Genomic DNA, 21,795 nt, shown 5'->3' with positions numbered 1-21,795 from the left:
ATTTGAAGCTGGGCTCTCCAAGCTGTCAAACACATTACTTAAGAACTTCAGCTTAAAAAAAAAAACATTGTTAGATTGAACCAATACATGCAAAATGCGCACCTGTGTGAATCCCACAAGGCATCCCAGTCAAATCAAAAAGCTCATGTCCTGCAACTCTACAAATAAGTAATACACATGAAAACAAGTATCAGTAAATATTTAGGACTGGGCACCTGTTTTAGACAAGATACACAACATCTTAATGATGATGGAATTCCTTTAAGATGTCGAAGAGTAAGTTTACTGTTATTTATTTTTCTGAAGGAGCCCGTAAAGGCAGTTACATGCTGTCGCTCTGGCCTTCGGTAGCGCTCGTCTGGTCTAGTGTACACGGTGCTCTCACTTTGACATTACGTGCAGACACTCTGGCCTTCGGTAGGGCTCGTCTGCTCTGCTCTTAGAAGTGCTCCCAGTTTGACATTATCTGCGAGTGTGCACAGCCGAGGACGACTCCATTGCCCGGATTGCTACAGCTGCTGTTGCACCAGCACTTCCGCTCCGCGAGAGGCGAAAGACACGCGTCCAGGCGACGGAAGAGGCTCACACAGAGACACAAAGAAAGGTAGCGAAAGAGTAACGCTTAAATGTTGTTGTGCGTGTGTTTGTGCGTGTTTAAGTGGTATTTAAACGGTATTTAAACGGGCGAAATGTCGGCTTCGCTTGCATTCCGTCGACAGAGCAGCGGACGAAAGCATTTAACCATTGGGGGGGAAATTAGGAGAGAATGGTCTGTTGTTGGACTGGCTTAGCGGAGATCAGTTGCATGTCTAAGGATAAGACGCCGTAAAGAAACGGAATGGTTAGAAATACTGGTGCCGTTCGACGGGTTTAAGTTGTTTTGAAGGTGTAGGTCACCGTTTGCTATCAGTAGTATTGTCTATTTCGTAGCGAAAGTTTCGTGAACTCGAGGCGAGAGGAATTGTAGGAAAGTGAAGCGATTCCCAAACGAATATGCGACATCGCCCAATCGATTTTGGTTTCTGCTTTAGTTCAAGCAGATTGTTAATGTGAGGAATCGCTCGTAATTCTTTGTGTATTTTGATGCATACTGACACACTTTACGTTCAGCTTTGCCATAAATACAGCCTTACGCTGCATCGCAAACACTAAGGTCAGTAGGCTAATCTCCCCTTGGGCTACTGTTATGAAATAAGTCAACGATACATAGACAGGAGGGAGTTTCAGGTTGAGTGGTCTGTTATTAAGTTCGCTGTGTCTGTTTCGAAAGGACGAAGGGTTTGTTGGTGTCCGTGTCTTGTTGGGAAAGTGGAGAGTTAAAGGTCACCCTCGCGCAGGGGGTTACAGATTGACTTGCTACATTGTATCACATTGTTCTCCGCGTGCTCCGTTCGTGTCGTTTGTAGCGGTTTGTTGATCATCTGGTCATCGCCTTTTGTTTTCCTCTTTTTGAGGTCGATAGTATGTCGGATGAGGATTCGCGTGCCAGCTCCAGTTCTTCTTCGTCGTCCTCTTCCTCCTCCACTCATCAGCCGCCGGAGAAAGACACGCCTAGCAAGAAACGAGAGAGCAAAGCCAAAATGAGCAATACCTCGAAACTCCTCTCCACTAGCGCGAAAAGGTAAGTGCTGACAGCTGTTGGACCGTAACAGGAAAAACAAGCCATCCAAGTGAAAATGCTGGGCAAATCTGAACACCATGGAAATGAATGGCGTCATCCATAAAGACTGACAGATTTAACGCGGTGTAGCTTATTCGTCCATGGTTAAGTTGACCGGGTATGTTTAATGATTGCACTCCTCCCGAGTTTAGGAGTATATGCTCAGAACACCTCTTCAAGAGTCCAGTTGTGTGTAACAGACAGTTACTGTCTGACCATTCCTCTGGTTATTTCTCAGCGGCTGCGCTGTACTGAAGTGGTCGGAGTTTTAAAAATATTGAGAAAGTTGAGACCACCCTCGGCTCATGAGTTATTTGCCTCTTTTTTTTTTTTTCTTTTTTTTTTTTGAAGAATTCAGAAAGAGCTGGCTGATATCACGTTGGATCCTCCACCAAATTGCAGGTAAGAGAAATAATTTAGCCTCTCCATTCAAAGATTTGTCATCTCTGTGCTCTATGAAGCCCATGCTGGAGGGATACTGGGAATATCAGACAGGTTTAGTCTGAGTGTAGCTAAAGGTCAGGCACCAGAGCTACTCTAGTGAACCTGGAAGAGGATCGGTAACCACACCAACTGAGCTGATGTAAATGGCAAACATTTTGGTTTTTGCTGGATGTCTTGTCTTGGCTATATTGTTGAAATACTCTGCCTTGGTTTGGATTCTGTTGTTTGTTCAGAAAAGCACTGCTCAGGTCTAGGTTGTGTGTTGTGTTGGGATGCACGTCTTGGTTCGCGTCCTGGGCCCATAACTAGAGGCCATTGGGACCTCACCATCTATGCCGCGTGGGGGTTTGGTTGCCTTGGTGATTAGGAGAAGAAGCAGACGTTGCATCCCTCTGAAATGACTTCCCGTGTTTGTTCCCACCCTGTGTTAACAATGTGCTCAATGCGCTATTTAGAAGTGCAACGTGTTTCCTGTTTTCCGACTGCATTTCCTAGACAGACGCTCGGACTCGAACCGTCCCTCGGCCGGCAGCGTTCCGTTAGGCGATACAAAGGGGTCGGTTTTAGCTGAGCGCTCTCCCGTCTCTGCCACAGAGAGCCCTCGATTTCTGTGTCCTGTCGGCTCTGTTGCACCCGAGTTACCTGACATGGCTCAGGAAAGGCGCTGGCCAGTTAGCAGTTGAGTCGGAACTGGGTGGGTTTTCCTGCTAAATGAAGCTTCAGTCTTTGTACAGCCCAAGGTACAAGACACAGCCTACATGCAGGCTATATTTAAATGATCTCCACCTCTCCCAAGCCATAGTGGGTGTATTTAAATCCGTAAATAGAAACAAATACAGCAAAAATACAGCAGTGGGCTATTACCCTCATAGAAGAGGTCACCTGTGCTAGATAAAGGCCACAGACACGGGGACACTTTTGTAAAAAGACAGCAGGCTACCCGTCGGCGTGTCTGTGCTAACGGCCTTAACTGTACTGGGGGCCCTCATCTGAGATAAGCTCCCTCTCCACACTGACAACTTAAGCGCCGCACTCTACTCGCGTCTAGACCTTGAGGTGGAAACTGATTACACGTTTAGCTGCTGCCTCTCGGACATCTTGCGCGGCTGGCTCTAAACATTTGTCTCGCTTCGTGTGTGTGTGTCTCAGGGAGGAAGGGGGGGAGTGTCAGCCGCAGCGTGCCTACAGCTCAACACCAAACATTTGCTAGATATGTATGTAAACATTACTCCGACTGGTGAACTTTCTCAGGTTGGGACCTTGGTTTGGTTTAGCATGCATTTTGTTGTCACCAGTAACTCTAACAGCTTCTGTGTAATTGTTTTCCTCATGGGTATGCGAGGACAAGGATTTGATCTTGCATGCAGTGAATGTGAACCTGGTCTGAGAGCAGTTCAGGGGTTGCCTTGGTGACTCTGATTAAGCCGGCGAGGTTTACCGGATTCAAAACGCCCGAACTCTGGTGCAGTCGGAGCACGTGGCCCAGTCGCTCGTGTTGGAAACAGCTGTATTGTGGGCCATGCTTGCTCAACAAAGGACCTGTGGGTCGATCCCCATGCGGGCTGCACGGCACGGTGCCACGTGCTGCAGAAGCCCACAGTAGCTGCACCCAACACCCAGGGTGAGGCTGCCTCTCATCACGCCCTGTGCAGAGAACTACTTCCCCTAGGCTGTTCGCCAAATTTGCTCGCTCCGTATTGGGCATTTTGTTTGTTTATTTTTAAGAGATTAGCTTCCTGTCTGCAGGTGCAACACGCGCTCCAGCTCGCGGCTGATCCCTGCGGGGGGGATGAGCCCGCGCTGACGCCGACACCCGTAGACCTGCGATGCCATTCACCATCCGTCTGATCCTCACCACAAGCCACTCTAAGATCTTTAATTTGGCAGGTTTGCTGATTCACTAGAGGGGAACGGCTCCGTTTGTCATGTTCTCCTGCTTCCTTCAGAGGGAAGCATGCACAGGTCACGGTGCTGGTCTGATCCCACTTTCTTCTACATCAGACTATGGTCTGGAGCAGGAGTATACAGAATGCCGTTTCCTTCTTTTTTTTTTGCATTGTGCAGCTCCTCTAACGCATTAATGCGGGATGGCATGCATCTGAACCTACCTGTGCCTGAGGAGGAATTCCACAGCAAACACATTCCCCCTCTGACAAAACATTAGTGGCCTTCAGCCTGGTAGTCCCTTGTTTATTCCGCACTCCTTCCCTCCCTCCTCTCTTCCTCATTAAATGCTTGCCTGCTTCTCACCATACATGCAACCCCACACACAATGTTCCTAGTTCTACTTTTGGGGATTTTTGTAATCCTTCCATAGCACTTAGCACATAGCACCTTTTGTATGGTTACAGCTTGAGATCTTCTCTCCCTGTCCTGTCTTGTTTGATTTTCTTTCTGAATCTGTCTTTATTTTATGTCTATTTTACTTTCCTTTTACCTCCCTCCCTGTCCCCCCCCCCCCCTCTCTCCCTCTCCCTCTCCCTCTCTCTCCCTTGTGGATTTTGGCCTACGGGTGTCACTCTGTCACACATTCGGGATTCCACACATTCCACCGCCGGAGGCCGAGTAACGAACCTGGGGCTGGAAATAAAAACGCAGCACGCCGTTCTAATTGCCCGGCGGCTTCCCATTCGATGTGGAGTGCGGAGCAGCACTCTGAGCCTGCTGTTCCTTCACATGTCTTCTATTGCCCGACCGGCAGCTTGCTGCCCAGTAATAGGTGCGGTCACCGCCTTCATGGCCACCTGAGCAGGCGCTCGCCGTCTGTGTCAAGCCCCTAGGTGCCGTGACCCTTCATGTCATCACACTAATGTCTGTGGATGCTGGCCAGAGCAACGACGCTCCAAGGAGACACGATGGGTGCGGCAGAGCCCCCCCCCACCCCTCCGGAGCTGTCCTCGCGTACTGTTGGTGCGGAAGCCTTTAGTCGGATGTGGGGAAAAGCCGGGCTTTATCATGCTGTCCTTGGGAAATTCAGCAGGATTACATCAGAAATTCAGGAGTAATCTGCTGCAAGGCAATGGCGTTAAATCTGTTTTGAGTCACAAAGGGCAGGTGATTTGGCACCTTCCATGTTTCTGTACTGTTGATGGAGAGTCAAAACTTTCAAAATGGAACTTGAGAACTCATCGAGTTTTCTTATGTCATTGTTCACTTGGTGATTTGGGTTGTTGGGGAGTTTAATTGCTCTTTAATGCAGTAGTCCACTTGTGGCTTGTGTTGTATTCTCTTTTTAAAAGATGTCAGTTTTTAAATCATCTAAAATGGGCTGTGCATGTTTTGTGTATCCCAAGTGTGCGTATAAAACATGAATCATTATATACAGGTATTTAATTCCAGTGAGGAACAGTTTAGAGCAAAATGGATATGAAATTCAGTGTAGCCATATGAGTCTGAAGTGTAAATGAGGTCCTGTAATTGAGAATCAAACATGCTTATGTGAAACCTGAAGCCTGGTGTAAACACTGATCTGACAGCTCATGCTTTTCAAAATTGTTGAGAGATGTTTATCAAATAGTTCTCAATTCAATTTCTTCCTCTAGGGAAGTGTGTGTGTGTGTGTGTGTGTGTGTGTGTGTGTGTGTGTGTGTGTGTGTGTGTGTGTGTGTGTGTGCGCGCGCGCGCGCGCGCGGGGGGTGGTGTAAAACAAGCGTGTTATTTATACAAATGAAAGTGGTGACAGTGTGAGGGGTCCCGGGCGTTGTAGAATAGTTGCTCATTGTGCTCGTGCATTTGTCTGCGTGCGTGCGCGCGCGCGTGTTTTGCATGCGAGCACGGTGTGCGTGCTGGCCTTTCGGCCAGTGGTTCTGTAACTTCGTTGTGCTCATGCCTCGAGCACATACGGAGGGCAGTGACATAATCTGCGTGTCTGTGCGGCGGCTCATTCATATGCTGACTGAGGGGATTGTAGTGAAACATGCTTGTGCTCAGCTGCACAAATCTAAGGACATTTTGGTCGCGAGCGCGGGCCTTGGGCTAAATTTACAACATGACGTGGCCAATCTATTTGCACAATTATTTGCACATGTCAGGGAGGACTGTTTATATTTTTACAGCAGAGCCGTGACCGGTGCCAAACAGAATCGGCGGTCCGCTCACCTCGCTTTCACCGTCAACCGGGCGCCCCGATTCAGATACAGTCGTTTGATGTGCTGCTACTCCTCAGCCGCCGTTCGTCTGCAGCTTCGGTATTGCGCTGGCGTTAACCAGCGTGGCGAACAGAACTGCTGGGACAGCCGAAGCGAAATCCACGCCAGAAACGGGAGGTGCGATGGAAGCGGTTGAATTCGTGTCAGCTTCTGCAATGCTAATGCGCTTTTTTTTATCTCCCTCGGCAAATAAAACGAATCACTCTTTGTTTGTTAGTTTGGGGAACGTTTTATGGGGCCTATTATCTTATCCTGTATCAATCGTTACGTTCACCTTTGGTATATGCCGAAGAATGAGCCCGGGGTGGGTTTCTCGCGGGCGGGCCACTGAACGGCAATGTTTGGTGGTGGTTGGCCTTTTTTTCTTTGAGCTGATAGTCTTGCACTTTATGGTTAGAACATAAAGATAGCAATCCGCCAGTGGTCATGCAAGAGGGTTTTGTGACCTTTTTGTATCTCTGGTATTAACCTACATTTTACGGTTTGAAAAGGCGAAATTATTATGATAAAGCTATTAAAGATTTTACAGGCTGCTAAAATTGCATGTTTAAAAGTGGGTTTAAATTGGGAAATGCGGTTGCTCCCTGCTGACGAATTGGGATAACCACACAGTGACACAAATGAGGGCATGTTATTTCCTTGTAACTTGGTTAAATTCAGGTCTGCGTGACTTTTAACAAATACTGTGAAAATGTTTCTGATTTGTGAGAGAACACACACACAGAGCCATCACATCTGGGTTTGGTCAGCATGTCCACACCAGAAATTTGGCATTTAAGACTTCATTTTTGAGTACTGCAGTTGTAACCAGGAATGCTTGACTGAAGGAACAGACTCCAAAATTCTACGCATTGTATAAATAGGCAGGTGGCATTTTTGAAACAAAGATTAACTTACAAACATGTTGTAGAGTCCTAGTGGAATGTAATGGTGAAAGTAGTCATCAATCTTTTGTCTTTTCATGCAGTGGTTTTCATTAAGCTCTGAATAAAGTATTTGAGGAAACCATGTATATTATTACTGTAGTCATATAATCGTGTAAGTGAGTGATCATATTACAGAGTCATTTTAGTACTGTAGGGAGCGGTGGAGTCTTTGTTTTCCATATTATCTGTGGTGTAAACTGCTTTGGGGTGGGAAAAATGGTTTTGTGCAGTTAACACTTTTTGTTTGCATTTTTGCCTGTGGATAATGGATATTGATGAGAGATTCTTAGCTTTTAAGGAGATAGTCGGTCACTACCTGATGTGATTTGTTTTACCAAATAGAACTGTGAACTTTTTTCCTGTGCATGGAATGTTGTATATTCCTTTATCAATTCACAATAATGTGCCTTTCTGTGCATCATCTATGAGTCATTCGCTAAAATCAGATCCTAAAGTCTAGCTAATGCCTCAGCTAGTGTGGCAGCAAATTGCTTGATGCTAACATTCTGTCAATTTTAATCTTGCTCCTTGGGTTTCCAGCGCCGGCCCAAAAGGAGACAACATCTATGAGTGGAGGTCGACCATCCTGGGCCCTCCGGGGTCTGTGTATGAGGGAGGGGTCTTCTTCCTCGACATCGCCTTCACTCCAGACTACCCCTTTAAACCTCCCAAGGTGAGTAGTTCAGCCCCTTGCTCCTCTTTCTGCGTTGGTCTCTCCAGCGACTCTGGCTGCGCGTGGCTTTGCTGTTGCGTTATTTACAGAACGTCCAACTTTTTTTATTGGCTGCTTCCTACAACACGAGGAAAACGGTCTTAAGCCACAGCCTTAGCAAAGCCAGGAATTACTATAGCCTGATGCATCTCTGCCCGTGAGAGTGGTTGTGCAGACATGTCTTTGATAGACAAGTAAGAGTGGTTCTGTTTGGGAACCTTCTTTCAATAATCTGTAGTGTAAACCTCAATGAACAGTAGCATGTTCCTTTCTCCCTCTCACTGAGAACCAGTGAAGGCAAAGGGAAGTGAGAAAGCAGGGTATGTGTAACCTAGGAAACGTTATCAGTAGGCTGGCTGTCACTAATGACCTTGTGGCAGACATCCATTGCTACTTACTGGAAAACAGTGAGCACACCATATCCAGTAAATGGAGTGGAAGTTTGGGATAAATTTGACTACTCTCCACTCCTGGATCTTCAGCAGGGGGTGGGGTGGGTGGGGGGGGGTCTTCCCTTCTTTCAAAGTTTTGCATTCACTAATCAATCCAGTCATTCAATTAAAATCCAGTTGTGTTCTCAGCAAACTTCTGGGAGTTCCCATCAAACTGACACAAGATGCACACACGTCTGCCCCCTAAGACGAAAGCTGAAGGCGCGTTCTGTTTTCCTAAGGTGACGTTCCGCACGCGGATCTACCACTGCAACATCAACAGTCAGGGTGTGATCTGCCTGGACATCCTGAAGGACAACTGGAGCCCCGCCCTCACCATCTCCAAGGTGCTGCTGTCAATCTGCTCCCTCCTCACAGACTGCAACCCTGGTAAGACACACCCCACTTTTCCAGTTGGAACTTGTTGCGATAAATAGTTCAGGCCATAATGGAAAGAATCCTTCACATTCAACAAGTTAGCCCAGTCCGCTGCTCTTGCGAGGAGATGAGAGGTCCCTGAAATGACTAAATTAAGCCTTCTTAATTATACTTTTCAGTAATAAATGTATTATTAAACCAGATTCAGGAAGTATATTCATGCAGAAATGACGAGGTCTGAAGAGCTGTGCCGTAGCTTAACTGAGAGGTAAATGTGTATATGTGGTCTCGGGCTAAAGCCGCAGCGTTGCCAGCAATGGCTGTATGCTGGAGCTCCGCCTGGGAGACCTAAATTACACCAGAGGAGGCCGCTCAGGCTGACTCTGGCAGTGCAGGTGTGGGCATGCATACAGCTGTTTGATGCTCATGTATAAGACTGCAGACACATACACACACACACACACACACACACACACACAGTGCCTCCAAGTAGTATTCAGCCCCTGCAGAGTTTGCAAATTCAACAAGTTGCAAATAATTTAGACCCTTCAAACTTTGAACAAGAGTAGCATTTATTAACGCATGCCTAAATATTACAAACAAAAAGTACAAGTTGCTCAATTAAGTTATAATACATTCTAAACATAGAAATTAGGGTCAATTATTATTCAATCCCTAGGTTTAATATTTTGTGGAATAACCCTTGTTTGCAATTACAGCTATTAATTGTTTTTTATAAGACCTGATCAGGCCAGCACAGGTCTCTGGAGTAATCGTGGCCCGCTCCTCCATGCAGATCTTCTCCAAGTTGTCTAGGTTCATTGGGCATCTCTTTTGGACTTTGATCTTGAACTCCTTCCACAAGTTTTCAATTGGGTTAAGGTCAGGAGACTGACTAGGCCACTGCAACACTTTGATCTTTTCCCTCTTAAACCAGGCCTTGGTTTTCTTGGTGGTGTGCTTGGGGTCGTTGTCCTGTTGGAAGATGAAATCTTAAGACGACCCCTCTTAAGATCCATGATGGAGGAGCGGAAGTTTTTGGCCAAAATCTCCAGGTAGACTGTGCTATCCATCTTCCCGTGGATGCGGACCAGATGGGCGGGCCCCTTGGCTGAGAAGCAGCCCCACAGCATGATATTGCCACCACCATGCTTGACTGTAGGGATGCTATTCTTGGGGTCGTATGCAGTCCCATCCTCTCGTCAAACGCCCCAGGTGTGGTTGGCATCAAAGACCTCGATCTTGGTCTCATCAGACCGGAGAAGCTTGAACTAGTCTGCCTCAGAGTCCTCCAAGTGATCATAAGCAAACTTTAGACGGGCCTTGACATGACACTTTGAAAGTAAAGATACCTTACGTGCTCGGCTGGAGCGGAGACCATTGCGGTGGAGTACATTATTTATGGTATTTATTGAAACCAATGTCCCCACCGCCATGAGATCTTCCCAGAGATCCCTCCTTGTCCTTGGGTCAGCCTTGACTGTTCGGACAAGCCTGGCCTCAGCATGGGAGGAAACTTTAAAAGGCTGTCCAGGCCATGGAAGGTTAACAGTAGTTCCATAAGCCTTCCACTTCCAGATGGTGCTCCCAACAGTGGAGACAGGTAAGGCCAACTCCTTGGAAAGGGTTTTGTACCCCTTGCCAGCCTTGTGACTCTCCACAGTTTTCTCTGATGGCCTTGGAATGCTCCTTAGTCTTTCCCATGTTGACCATGTATGAGTGCTGTTCACTTGTTTGGGGAGGGGCTTTTATAGTCAGAAAAAGCAGGAAAAAACAAACTATTAATCCAAGAATGTGAAGCTCGTTGTTCTTAATACTTGAGGTAACGAAGCAGAATTCTGGTGGTTTGAGGAGTTGAATAATAATTGACCCTCTGGTAAACTTTGCAAAAAAAAAAACCAAAAAAAACAAAAAACAAAAAAAACAACAACAGAGAAATAACATTCTTTTTTGTTGCAGTGCATTTCACATGTCCAGGCCCACCTACAGTCCAAATTTGACAATGCTAAGTTAACTCCAAATGTGTAAACCTGCAAAATCTGCAGGGGGTTGAATACTACTTGGAGGCTGTGTGTGTGTGTGTGTGTGTGTGTCTCTCTCTCTCTCAAGAGATACAGACAGATAAAAAGGTGATTTTCTTTATCAGCATTTGCTCTACACAAATATCTGTGACTAACGTATGTGGCTTACCGGTAGGGTATCTAAGGAGATTACAACATTTTATGCCTTTTATAAAAAGGCAAGAAGTTTATAACAACAACACGACTTCCCTACATTACACTGTTGACTTTTGTCCCTCTCGTCTTTCTGCCAAGAACTGCACAAGCCATTTTAAACTAACTCCCACACCATTTCTTTCCCTGAAGCGGATCCTCTGGTGGGGAGCATCGCCACTCAGTACACAACCAACAGGCCAGAACATGACAGGATAGCCAAACAGTGGACCAAGCGCTACGCCACATAACTCCCTCACAGCGGTGAGAGAGAGAGAGAGCGCTGCTGCCGGGTCGTCTCTGGGAACTGGGCTACGGGTGGGGCGGGTGGAGAGGGGTGGGGCGGGTGGGAGTGGGAGAAGGATGTATATGAAGAGGAGGATGTAGGTGCAGTCATGGGGACAGAGAGTGGGGTGGAGTTTTATGGTGGAGTTTAAAGTCTTATTTCCTGATATTGTCATTGTGTGACTTTTTTTTTCTTTTCCCCCCCTCCTCTGACCCATGTAGAATGATTTGGCAATAATGGATTTTAATGTCTTCCTTTTTTGTTTTTCTTTTTCTTTTCTTTTTTTTGTTCTACTCCTGTAAAAATGGTTTCAGTTAGTGCTTCAAAAGGACGTTCATTATCAATCCTGATTGCTTGTAAAATGGAATCGCAGCATGACCTCTGGTACCATGTCTGATTGTAATGTATTTTCCCCCTCTGCTATTAAAGTTACATTGGATGTATGCTGCTGTGTGTCAGCGGTGATTATTTTCAACATCATGTCCAAATCATCAGCCACAAACCCATCGAAGACAATGACGCGTGTTGCATTCTTTCGCTGGTTGAGTGGTAGATTTATGATAGTTTCACCCATATGCATCCTGTATTAGCCTGCTGTAATTAATGCCAAAAAGACAAGTTCACATAAATATGGATATTACTACAGAATTATTAGCTTTGAAAAATCTGATGTAGTGCAGCAGCAAAATGAGAAATCTTGGCAGTCCGACGGCATCACATTTATTAAGATACGCTTTCCTTAACATATGTAAAAAAAACATGCTTTGTTGAAACTAGAGGGTTCACATTTCAAAATGCATTACAGAAAGAGTTGTGCAGTTATAGGCTATTTTAGTTGTGGTGTGTTCCATAAAGTGACAACAATAAATAAAAATAAATATCTCTAGTTGTACACAATTTTGGCATTCACACACACTTGCACGCTCCCACACACAGCTCCAAAAATTGTTTAGCACAGACTGAGCCATCACAGGGACAAAATACCTTTCTGCATATTGCTAGATTATTAGTCAAGTAGTACAGTACTGGGATAAAATGCAGAGCCAAGATCAGTTATGCCTTGTTAAGGTCTAGTACATTCAATTAGGGTAATTAAAGACCTTCTCATGTTGCTACAGGAATGAAACGTCCACACACAACTCTAACAGAGCACTTGTGGCAGTTGGAATAATCAAGCACCACAGATAAGTACCGTTGTCTTAGCCCTAACACGTGTAGTGCTGTGGAAGTCCCAGTCATTTGAATGCTTTATATTACGACTAGCATAATTGTGGGCCTGCCTTGTGAACCTCGACTGATGACCTTCATTGGCCCGGGGTCACATGTCATTGGAGGGCACGCCCTTGCTCTTGCGGCCGGGCAGGGGGAAGGCCGACTTGCTCTGGGGCTGTGTGAGACGGCTGGTGATGGTGGTGAAGGGCTCGATGAGGGAGGCGCGCTCCGCCACGCTCACCTCCCACAGCTTCACCTTCTCGCTGCGCGCCCACTGCTGCGCCGTCTCCTGCTCCACCTGACGGAGCTCCCGCAGGTCGGCCTTGTTGCCCAGCACGATCACCACCACCTGGACGCGGAGACGGGATGAGAGTCGCACGGTCTATAGCGATACAGCAGGAACCTACAGTATCTGAGAGATCGAATGTTGCCATTTGACACTGATGTGTCCAAGCTTAACTCTCATATGAGACTGATAGAAAAGTTTACTGGCAATGACACAAATCAGTTCCCTAGTTTGAAATGTATTTCTATTTTAGTAGTAAGATGCATACATAGCGAGCTGTATGAAACGTTCATCCTAAATCCGGTACTGTCTTGCAAACCTGTGAAAACGGGGTGAATGTTTACATCTTTTTACCAATGCCTTGTATTTTCATACCTCTTTTTTGTCCCTGGATTTGTCTATTTCCTTCTTCAAAAGATCGACTTTCTTAAAGGATTCCAGACTGTCGATGCTGTAGACCAGCACAAAGCCATCGGCCACAGAGAAGTAATGTTTAGGAAGATCCTGGCCGTCACGGAGCCCCCTTGTGTCATATAAGCGTAATTGCTCCTTCACTCCGCGGTCCGTCTCAACGGAGGCGACATAAATGTCTTCCTGGGTTTCGTTTGACTCAGCACCTAAAAAATAGAAACAATGCAGGTTAATGACTAATTCATATCAGAACTTTATTTCAGCGCAGATACTAATACAAGTAATAAAAACAAGATACCGGAAGTACTGGATAAAAGTAACATAAAATAAGGATGTGGGAAGGTGTGAATATATTATAAATTTGAGCAGCAATTATGACTTCAGTCATTTTACATTTCTGAAATGGATTATTCTTAACTCATCTTATATTCAAAGATATTAACCATGTGAGCTGAAATATTTATTTAGCCAAATATGATTTAAGGCTTTACAGTCACCACATGTAATGACTTTGAACATGCCTCTCTTTGAGTATGCTTGCAAAAAATTATGGTAATTTTAATACTGTGATGCTTTGGGGAAACCCTGTTCAATTGTTTTCTTCAGTAAGCTTCATTTTAAAGCAGTGGCTTTCAGTCTCTATCCTCTAAACTCCAAGGCTATGTTTGAAGTATCCTACTGTACACTGCATACTGGTCTGTGTAGTAGTATGCAGTATAGTGTCCAGTATACAACATATGCAAATGAACCACAGTATGGGGTCACACACATATGAAGGTCCCACCCACAACTGAAAGGATTTTCCACCACCGTTGTATGACAGGATGCAGTACACCATGTAGATGGCTCTGGTCGCATACTGGAATATTTGGCCGAAGTAACACATCATCCGGGTATCTTTTGTATACTGAAAAATTTCATTTTGGTCACATATTGAATAAGACATACTAATTTTGCACCACCAGTACATGAGTAGTATGGCGTAGGCAATTTCAAACATAGCCAAAGTGCTGCATAATTCAATGTACCCTGCCATAACCCCTGATTCATCTTAGCTGTTAATTATAAAACCCTCACTAAACTGAACCAGGCATGTTAAAACAGGATCATATATAAAAACAGGGGGATCCCCAGAACAAGTACAGAATAGTGCAGTACAGCAGGCATCAGTAACACTCAAAGCAGTTACAACTATATTTGTGAATCTGCCACAAAAAAAAGATGTGTCCTCTGTAAATTGCATACCAATTATTTGTTATCAATTATTTGACATCTCTATAATATCTGTGTTTGTAGAAAGCAAGGTTAAGCGAGTTGAATCTTTGCCAGTAAAAACATATAGTAGAATCAGCCTAGGCTGCTTCATTAACTTCACCTTTTAGTGATTTTACTCGCTTTGTCAAGATCTGACATTTGAATATCTTGGTCTATTGAAAGCTTTAATGTGATGCCACTTTTAGCAATATATTAATGTATTAACACGTTTAAAGCGTTTCATTTAATTTGCAGGATGACGAAAGATTATAACTAACCTACAGAGTGGTTGCCGTAGAGTAACTGTTCCAGAATGGCAGTTTTACCCACAGAGGCCAAGCCACAGACCACAACCTTACAGCCTTTTCCCATATTCGGGTGCCCTTGGAAAAATCCTAGAACAGATATATAACCATAATTCGACATCACGTTATATACTATCAGTAAAAGCCCGATCTAAAGTCGCTAGATTAAGTAGCTGGATACTGTAATCTGTGTGGATGGACGACTACAAATAATAATGGAGTTATTGTACCGGGCAAGATAAAATAGCCAGAGTGCATCTTTCAGTAACTAGATAATAACTCATACCCAACTAGCTAGCTAATATAAATTAATGCGAATGTATAATAAGATAGCTAGCTAAGCATAAACGTCTGATCATTTATGAAAAGGCTAAATTCATAACCAGAAATGTCAACTTTTATTAATATATTATAAAATGATGAAGAGCAAACATACCTTCTCTCACAAGTGCAACAACTGAAGCTAGCTACATATGCAATTTTAGCTTCGGTTACACCGTTAATTATTAAAACGCCAGATATGAAGTAACTGGATGGCTAGCGATAGCTATGCTAGCTAGGTAGCTAACCTAAGATATCTAACGCCGTTTTATATTTTTGTGTCAACAGTTACAATGAGCTAATCTGGCTAGTTGGCTAGGAACCAGAGTGCCTCTTCCTCGATGCATAACATAGATTCTCGTGGGAATATACAGAATCTACAAAAGGAATTATGCAAGTTTCGCTTTCATATTCAATAGCGCAATCCTAATAATCATATTTCGCTTGCACCCATTTAATAAACATTTCAACACTCAAACACACGATAAATACTTCACTTCCCGTTATGCATTTCACCGGAAATGTCGTCAGGAGGTTTTCATAAAGCATCCTGGGTACTTTTCTCTTTCTTTCCGGTTAGTACGCCATCAAGTAAGCGAGACATTTTCACATTTCTGACATTTAAATCCATTAAAAATCTCATTCCAGATAATGTCATCCGAAATGCTTATTTCTAATATTTGTAGCGGAACGCCATGGAGACTGGAATGTGTCACCATTTTATTGCTAAAGAAATCATTTCTATGCTATTTGTATAATAGATGCAATACATAGGTATTGCCAGTGTACACCCATTTCTCTTAATTGTAGCGTGAACTGCTTTAGGCACACTAATATGCACCACTGTTCTCACCAGAGTAGTAATTCTTCAATATGCTGCGTTGGTTTATCTTATTGTTAATCGGTGTGTCGTTGAGCTACCTAGCTAAGTTTGCTAGCTAAGATACATGTTGCAAGGATCCTCGCATGGCGAACACCTTTCCTGACAATTGACTGGCTGTCTAGAAAGTTATAGATGAAAGCTGTGTTGCTTATAAAAACTCATTGTTTACAAATAAGTATCATTCGCAACAAGTTACCATATAGCTATCTTGCTACTTGGCGATGTATCTGCCATTAGCGACTGAACGCCACATTAAGCTGCATCAAGGTATTGACTTTCCGTACCCCTTCAAGTCTGCTAATGCTAATACACTTCCACCGTTGTCGCCCCCAGATAAGGCATCATGGGTGCGTACAAGTATATGCAGGAGCTATGGAGAAAAAAGCAATCGGACGTGATGCGCTTCTTGCTCCGTGTCCGCTGCTGGCAGTACCGCCAGCTCTCCGCTCTCCATCGCGCTCCGAGACCCACCAGACCTGACAAGGCCCGCAGACTAGGCTACAAGGCCAAGCAGGGTGAGTCTGCGCTGTTCTTTTGTATTAAAGTTTTGGGTGGTTGTGCTGCCATGTGTATGTTAATTCTGATATAGATGCTTTGGTGTTCAAGCAAACCGTTGCCGTATTGTGGGTTATAACCGTCTTGTAGCCCTCTTGTATGGAAATAAATCCGCTGTTATAAAAAAGTAATATTAGGTTGGCATAGTTCTCTGAGGCGAGTGGCATGCTACTTTAGCATACTGAGCCAGTGAAATGTGACTAGCTAGCAGTGGTGGTCACGACTCTTTTTTTTTTTTTCTTGCATTTTAAGGGTTGTCCTGTTTATTAACGTTAGTTATGTGTTGTGGATTTGCTTGTTGAGTCTACAATAAAAAGGAGAATTGGGTAAATTAAAAGTTGTCAGGGGACACTTGGTAAGTAATCTCACACTGCAAGTGGTAAGTTGTTACCAGTTTTGTTCACTTTGCAAGGACGGCGTGAAGGCACTGATGACGTCCAGATATGTCGTGCACTCATCTTGTTGCTCGCCTCTGAGATGTCACCCAGTTGTCTGAGCTTCCAGCTCACGGATAATCGGAGCGAGACCTTCTAAAAGGTGCCGCCTGGATCAACATCACTGATGCCTTTGCCTCTTGCTCCCAGGTTACGTCATCTACCGTGTGCGTGTGCGCCGTGGGGGCCGCAAGCGCCCCGTGCCCAAAGGTGCCACCTACGGCAAGCCCGTGCACCACGGCGTCAACCAGATCAAGTTCGCTCGCAGCCTTCAGTCTGTTGCTGAGGTACGTCAGCTGTGCCTCAGCTAGCTTCAGTAGCTGATAACCTGCAATGGAGTTGTGTGAACGTGTGGTTCTTGGTTATTTACCTGATTGAAGGTGCTTTGCCACCCTGACAGCCAAGTCTTGGTGTGGCAACGGACCAGCAAAGCTTTGTCACTGAAAAGTTGGAACAAATATGAGTTTTTAAATGGATCATATGTGAATTTATATATAAATGGTCAGGATTTTAGAGCTGCCAAATAAATGCCAGTTTGTAATTGCCCACTTGTCCTGGCTAGATATTGGTGGGCTTTTTGAAGTGTTTGTGAAGACATGTTTAATTTCTATCCACAGATGATTCCCTGAAGATTCAGTATTTTTTTAAATGGAACATCAAATAGCTTGAACTAAAATGTATGTTTTAGGTTAGTCACTTGTGAACGGTCAACACATTAAAGTCCTGTGTACGTGTTGTACCATAAATGGCATTTAATGCCCAGATTCACTTTCTCTTCCGTCAGCAGTATGCTGCTGTTGCTAATTACTGATTTTGTTTTTTAGTACATGTCATATCTGCTTTTTGCTTTTCACGAGTTGCCTAAAATCCTTGACTTTTGTCTGTGCAGAAGCGGTTAATGAATAAGATCTGGTATCCCCCGTGCCTGCTTAGCACCCTTGGTTGTCAGTATGGTGACTCATTTAAATAATTTTTTCTTCCCAACGGCCTTCTCTCCTCCCCCCCAGGAGCGTGCAGGCCGTCACTGCGGAGGTCTCCGGGTGCTCAACTCCTACTGGGTAGGTGAGGACTCCACATACAAGTTCTTTGAGGTGATACTCATCGACACCTTCCACAAGGCCATTAGACGCAACCCCGATACCCAATGGATCACCAAGGCCGTGCACAAACACAGGGAGATGCGCGGTCTCACGTCCGCTGGCAAGAAGAGCCGTGGCCTGGGCAAGGGCCACAAGTTCCACCACACGATTGGTGGCTCCCGCCGTGCAGCCTGGAGGCGTCGCAACACCCTGCAGCTGCACCGCTACCGCTAAAGGGGGAGCTTCACAACTGTACATTTGTCAGAATAAAGTACCTTTTTATGGTCCATGTTGCTGCCTGCTGTGATTTATTTTTGAAAAAATTGGCTGCTGAATGCTGTGAAGTGGTTATTTTGTAAAGATGAGTCTGCTTCATTAGTGCATAAAAAGTTTGTCCGTCCCCGTCCCCCCACTTGGAGATTTACACATTGGTGTGATATTGAAAGAGAACCAGGTGTGTACAGTTGGAGGTAACTGGCATTCAAATGCTGTTCAGATGACATTTTGTTCTGCCATCATGCATGGATATTTCACCTGAAATGTCTAGGATAATCCTAGATTATAATTCATAGGTGTAATATGTGAACACTTTTAATCTGCAGTCTGAGCAGGTGATGTGAAACATGACAGGTTCTTGGATTGTGTATTTTAAGACATGCTAATTCTGATCCATGAATATTTGAATGCCTCAGTAAAGATATCTAAAGGGACTTTTTATGAGTAGGAAGGTGTTAACAGATCTTGGGTGAAGTTTTAAGCAGTGCCCTTTCTCAAAACTACATTTGTCTTCAGGTGCAGTGGGATGACTACTTTTTATCCAAAGGGTGGCACCCATTTTGTTCCCTAGTGCTCATGTCTGGGGTTAATCTTAGTTTGCTTTGCTTTGGGAGTTTAAATAGGCAGGACCTCGGTGCTTTTGGGCATGTTAACTGGAGCCTGGTAAATGGAAGTGGCTTTGCAATTTGGAATTGGCCACTAATGGGAAATGCTTTTAGTGTCAGTGCTCCTCTGAAATTTGATCAGCATTGGATACACAAACTGGACATTAACTCTAGTGAGGACCTTTGCAGTTGCCAGGGAAGCTTCCAGATCTATAAAAGTTTTGGCTAAAGTCCTGCCAGGATTGTGCAACACTATTCAGGTTATGTAGTTCAAAAGTTCCTTTCACTAATTAATTCTACCTACTGGCTAACGCTAGTGGTAAATCCAGACAATCCTTGGGGAAGACTTTTTAAGTTATAAACATGAAGTATCCACCTCTATAATATATGTTCTGGGAACTGTTCTATCTGTAATGTGGGTCTAATAACTATGCAACTTTATTGTGTGTCTGGAATATGGAGGGCACTCCGTGGAGTATCTCATGAAAGAAGGAGCTTCAGACCAAAACAAAAGAACAAACAGAAGAATTTTTAAAGTGTACATAGTGGAATAGTTTAGTTCAGGTGGAAGGCTTTTAACTATGCTTAAAATATGTATTTCAGTTTTAAGTAGCCTAATATATTTCTAAAGTGTCCACAAATGCCTGTATCTTAGACTCCATTAAAGTCTTCAGGAACTGTACAACTAGCAAATCCAAGATAAGTTCTGAATTTAGTTTGAATTCATTGTCAATATATTTAATTTGCCTGGTTAATTCAGTGCAGTGGTCTGTCTTTCAGTTTAATTTGTGTTTTTAAATTATTATTGCCCTCGGAAATTTTAGTACGTGACAAGTAGGATTGTTTACCAGTAAATGTCTATTTAGTAACAGCATATTTTGCTCGGTAACCCATATTGTACACACCCACAAAGAGAATAGGCCACAGAACATGTTTTTAAAACGGGTATTTTAAAAATGCAAAACCCTATTCAAGAGGATCTCTACCCACATACAGTTAAGTTTGTCATGGAAATAGTTTTAAATCTCTACATTAAGTGATTTGAAAATATTTTAAGTACATTAGTTTGTACTTGAAGTACATTTAAGTACATTACTTTGTCATCACGTTTATTTAACTTTTCGCTACTTATATTTCGCTATATATATTTAAATGACATTACTTTGTTTTCATTGAAGCAGTACGCCATTGATAATTTACAACATCCCCCCAACACACACCCCACACACAGTCCCCACCAACGCGCTAACGTTTTACTTTTCTTCGCTTCGGTTTATGATTGTGGTTTGTGTGACGCATAACACGGTACACCACGCGTTCCTTTCTTGCGTCTGATGCGTAATATGCAAAGCTGCTGACTGCACTGAGAGCAATAACGAATCATCTCAGGACGTAGGCTCGGTTTGACAGTTTGTACTTTACTTTTGACTATACTTTTACGTCCATAAAATGAGATTTATTAACAGTGAATTGCCTTTTTATCGAAATTGCATTGACACTTTATGTAAATTTTTAAATAGATATACACCATGGAAATTGTGTACATTAATGTCAAAATGTTTGTAAATTAGGTTGATAAAAAGTTGACTTAAGGATGGCCAAGTCGTATATGTAAGACCAAACCGTCTATAATTCTGATTTGCTGCAATTTTAAGATCTTTAAGAAAAACAGTTTAGAATGCTTTCATGGATTGACATAAACGCATACCCTGCATATTAAATTGTTCCTTTCATGCCTGAGCAAACAAACGTTTGTTGTAATTACTTTCTGTGGATATTATTGAGAATATTTTTAAATGTTTTAAGGCTTTATGGTGTGTTGCATTTTATTTTAGGTGCTTTTACTGTAAAATAAAATGAAATGAAATAAAGTTATAATAATCTTTCCTATTTTGTCATGTCAATTTATCAACTTATATTCAAAAGTCTTTGTTACATAATAATCATTTAATGCAAAAAGAATTTTAAAGCATTTTTAAACATTCTGTATGGGTTTTAATGGCATCCAATTTTAAGGCAACTGGGTTGCTTTCTAAAACAGACCTATTTGATAATTTAAATAGTTTCAATAATTTCATTCCCTCATCATGTTTCTTACTCACAATCACAATTACTCACAATCAACACAGAAAACCTCATCTAAGGGAAGGAAGACCTGCTCAGGACTGGCTTATATAACAAATGCAGAAGCAGCAGAGGACAGAATCCATAAACTGCACAATATATCGAAGGCCAGTTTTAATGACTGTCATAATCATACAGTGCAGCTTAGATTCTGCTTTATAACTCTGATTACAGTTTGAAATAGACTGTGAACCTTAATGATAAAAACTTTTACAAGTGTCCATTAGATTTTTATTTTTATTTTTTATAACCTGCACTTATTACTGCTTTAAAGATCTATCTATCTGTCTGTTTATCTGTCTGTCTGTCTGTCTGTCTGTCTGTCTGTCTGTCTGTATTTCAAATGTTTTCTGCTTTATAAAATTATTGAGTTCACCACAGAGGACATCTGTGCTGTGATCCCAAGATACCTACACTGTAGTTCATGGTTCCCACTGGTCTGAAGTGTCTGTCTTAATGTCATCAAACAGTAGCTGATATTGCTGGGAATGGAGACTATATCTCCTGTCCTGACTTATTTGCCTGCATGTTTTATGCATATTTTAGCAGAGACCAGAACTGCTGACACTTGTCAGTACGGTCTAAAATGGAACTGAGACATGTGGGGAGTTCTAGCAATAATCCATTGTGTTGTCATTGTCAGGATTGGACTGAGAAATTAATGTACCATGTAGGCTGGAGAAGCTTGCGAAATATAAGTGTTGCCTGTTATATAATGTTTTTATGCTGTATTCATGAATATGGATTTATTGTGGTATTTTAATAAATTTATTTATGGCTTGAAAGCATGGACTATATGCTTTTGTATGATATGGTAAAACAATGCAGGATGCTTTGTTTGAAGCAATGTAA

The 21,795-nt window shown here is 43.3% G+C and overlaps 3 protein-coding genes across 5 annotated transcripts; 2 read left to right on the top strand and 1 right to left on the bottom strand.

Annotated features, from left to right (window-relative positions):
* Window positions 1-497: 497 nt before the first annotated feature.
* On the top strand, window positions 498-11,241 carry ube2e1 (ubiquitin-conjugating enzyme E2E 1). Of its 2 annotated transcripts, none has more exons than XM_026996698.2 (6): window positions 498-604; window positions 1,455-1,621; window positions 2,012-2,062; window positions 7,719-7,851; window positions 8,564-8,711; window positions 11,066-11,241. In XM_026996698.2, the coding sequence occupies exons 2-6, from the start codon at window positions 1,464-1,466 to the stop codon at window positions 11,161-11,163; spliced, it is 588 nt and encodes a 195-aa protein (XP_026852499.1). In that variant the 5' UTR covers window positions 498-604; window positions 1,455-1,463; the 3' UTR covers window positions 11,164-11,241. The 2 variants fall into 2 exon arrangements, with proteins under 2 accessions (XP_026852499.1, XP_026852500.1); XM_026996699.2 differs by lacking the exon at window positions 498-604 and adding an exon at window positions 617-1,153.
* A 661-nt stretch (window positions 11,242-11,902) lies between these two features.
* On the bottom strand, window positions 11,903-15,482 carry nkiras1 (NFKB inhibitor interacting Ras-like 1). 2 transcript variants are annotated; one of them, XM_027024628.2, is made up of 4 exons: window positions 15,103-15,482; window positions 14,640-14,756; window positions 13,072-13,313; window positions 11,903-12,759 (listed from the first exon to the last, which is right to left on the bottom strand). In XM_027024628.2, exons 2-4 carry the CDS (start codon window positions 14,731-14,733, stop codon window positions 12,517-12,519), a joined length of 579 nt encoding a protein of 192 aa, XP_026880429.1. In that variant the 5' UTR covers window positions 14,734-14,756; window positions 15,103-15,482; the 3' UTR covers window positions 11,903-12,516. The 2 variants fall into 2 exon arrangements, with proteins under 2 accessions (XP_026880429.1, XP_035380767.1); XM_035524874.1 differs by having other exon boundaries at window positions 12,740-12,822.
* A 691-nt stretch (window positions 15,483-16,173) lies between these two features.
* On the top strand, window positions 16,174-18,227 carry rpl15 (ribosomal protein L15). The gene is made up of 3 exons (XM_027024624.1): window positions 16,174-16,385; window positions 17,010-17,146; window positions 17,867-18,227. The coding sequence occupies exons 1-3, from the start codon at window positions 16,214-16,216 to the stop codon at window positions 18,170-18,172; spliced, it is 615 nt and encodes a 204-aa protein (XP_026880425.1). The 5' UTR covers window positions 16,174-16,213; the 3' UTR covers window positions 18,173-18,227.
* Window positions 18,228-21,795: the final 3,568 nt, after the last annotated feature.

This window comes from Electrophorus electricus, chromosome 4 (genome assembly GCF_013358815.1).
Source record: "Electrophorus electricus isolate fEleEle1 chromosome 4, fEleEle1.pri, whole genome shotgun sequence".
NCBI classification, from domain to species: domain Eukaryota; kingdom Metazoa; phylum Chordata; class Actinopteri; order Gymnotiformes; family Gymnotidae; genus Electrophorus; species Electrophorus electricus.
Note: the sequence above shows the minus strand (reverse complement) of the source record. Positions and strands in the feature narration are given on the sequence as shown.

What these genes read in the sequence shown, in the direction of transcription:
- ube2e1 (XM_026996698.2), top strand. Translation starts at nt 1,464, where the DNA reads ATGTCGGATGAGGATTCGCGTGCCAGCTCCAGTTCTTCTTCGTCGTCC. An exon ending in CTCTCCACTAGCGCGAAAAG is followed by an intron (nt 1,622 to 2,011) that starts GTAAGTGCTGAC and finishes TTTTTTTTGAAG; the next exon opens with AATTCAGAAAGAGCTGGCTG. An exon ending in ACCCCTTTAAACCTCCCAAG is followed by an intron (nt 7,852 to 8,563) that starts GTGAGTAGTTCA and finishes TGTTTTCCTAAG; the next exon opens with GTGACGTTCCGCACGCGGAT.
- nkiras1 (XM_027024628.2), bottom strand. Translation starts at nt 14,733, where the DNA reads ATGGGAAAAGGCTGTAAGGTTGTGGTCTGTGGCTTGGCCTCTGTGGGT. An exon ending in CTACGGCAACCACTCTGTAG is followed by an intron (nt 13,314 to 14,639) that starts GTTAGTTATAAT and finishes TCTATTTTTTAG; the next exon opens with GTGCTGAGTCAAACGAAACC. An exon ending in AATCCAGGGACAAAAAAGAG is followed by an intron (nt 12,760 to 13,071) that starts GTATGAAAATAC and finishes CTCCGCGTCCAG; the next exon opens with GTGGTGGTGATCGTGCTGGG.
- rpl15 (XM_027024624.1), top strand. Translation starts at nt 16,214, where the DNA reads ATGGGTGCGTACAAGTATATGCAGGAGCTATGGAGAAAAAAGCAATCG. An exon ending in AGGCTACAAGGCCAAGCAGG is followed by an intron (nt 16,386 to 17,009) that starts GTGAGTCTGCGC and finishes TCTTGCTCCCAG; the next exon opens with GTTACGTCATCTACCGTGTG. An exon ending in GCCTTCAGTCTGTTGCTGAG is followed by an intron (nt 17,147 to 17,866) that starts GTACGTCAGCTG and finishes CCTCCCCCCCAG; the next exon opens with GAGCGTGCAGGCCGTCACTG.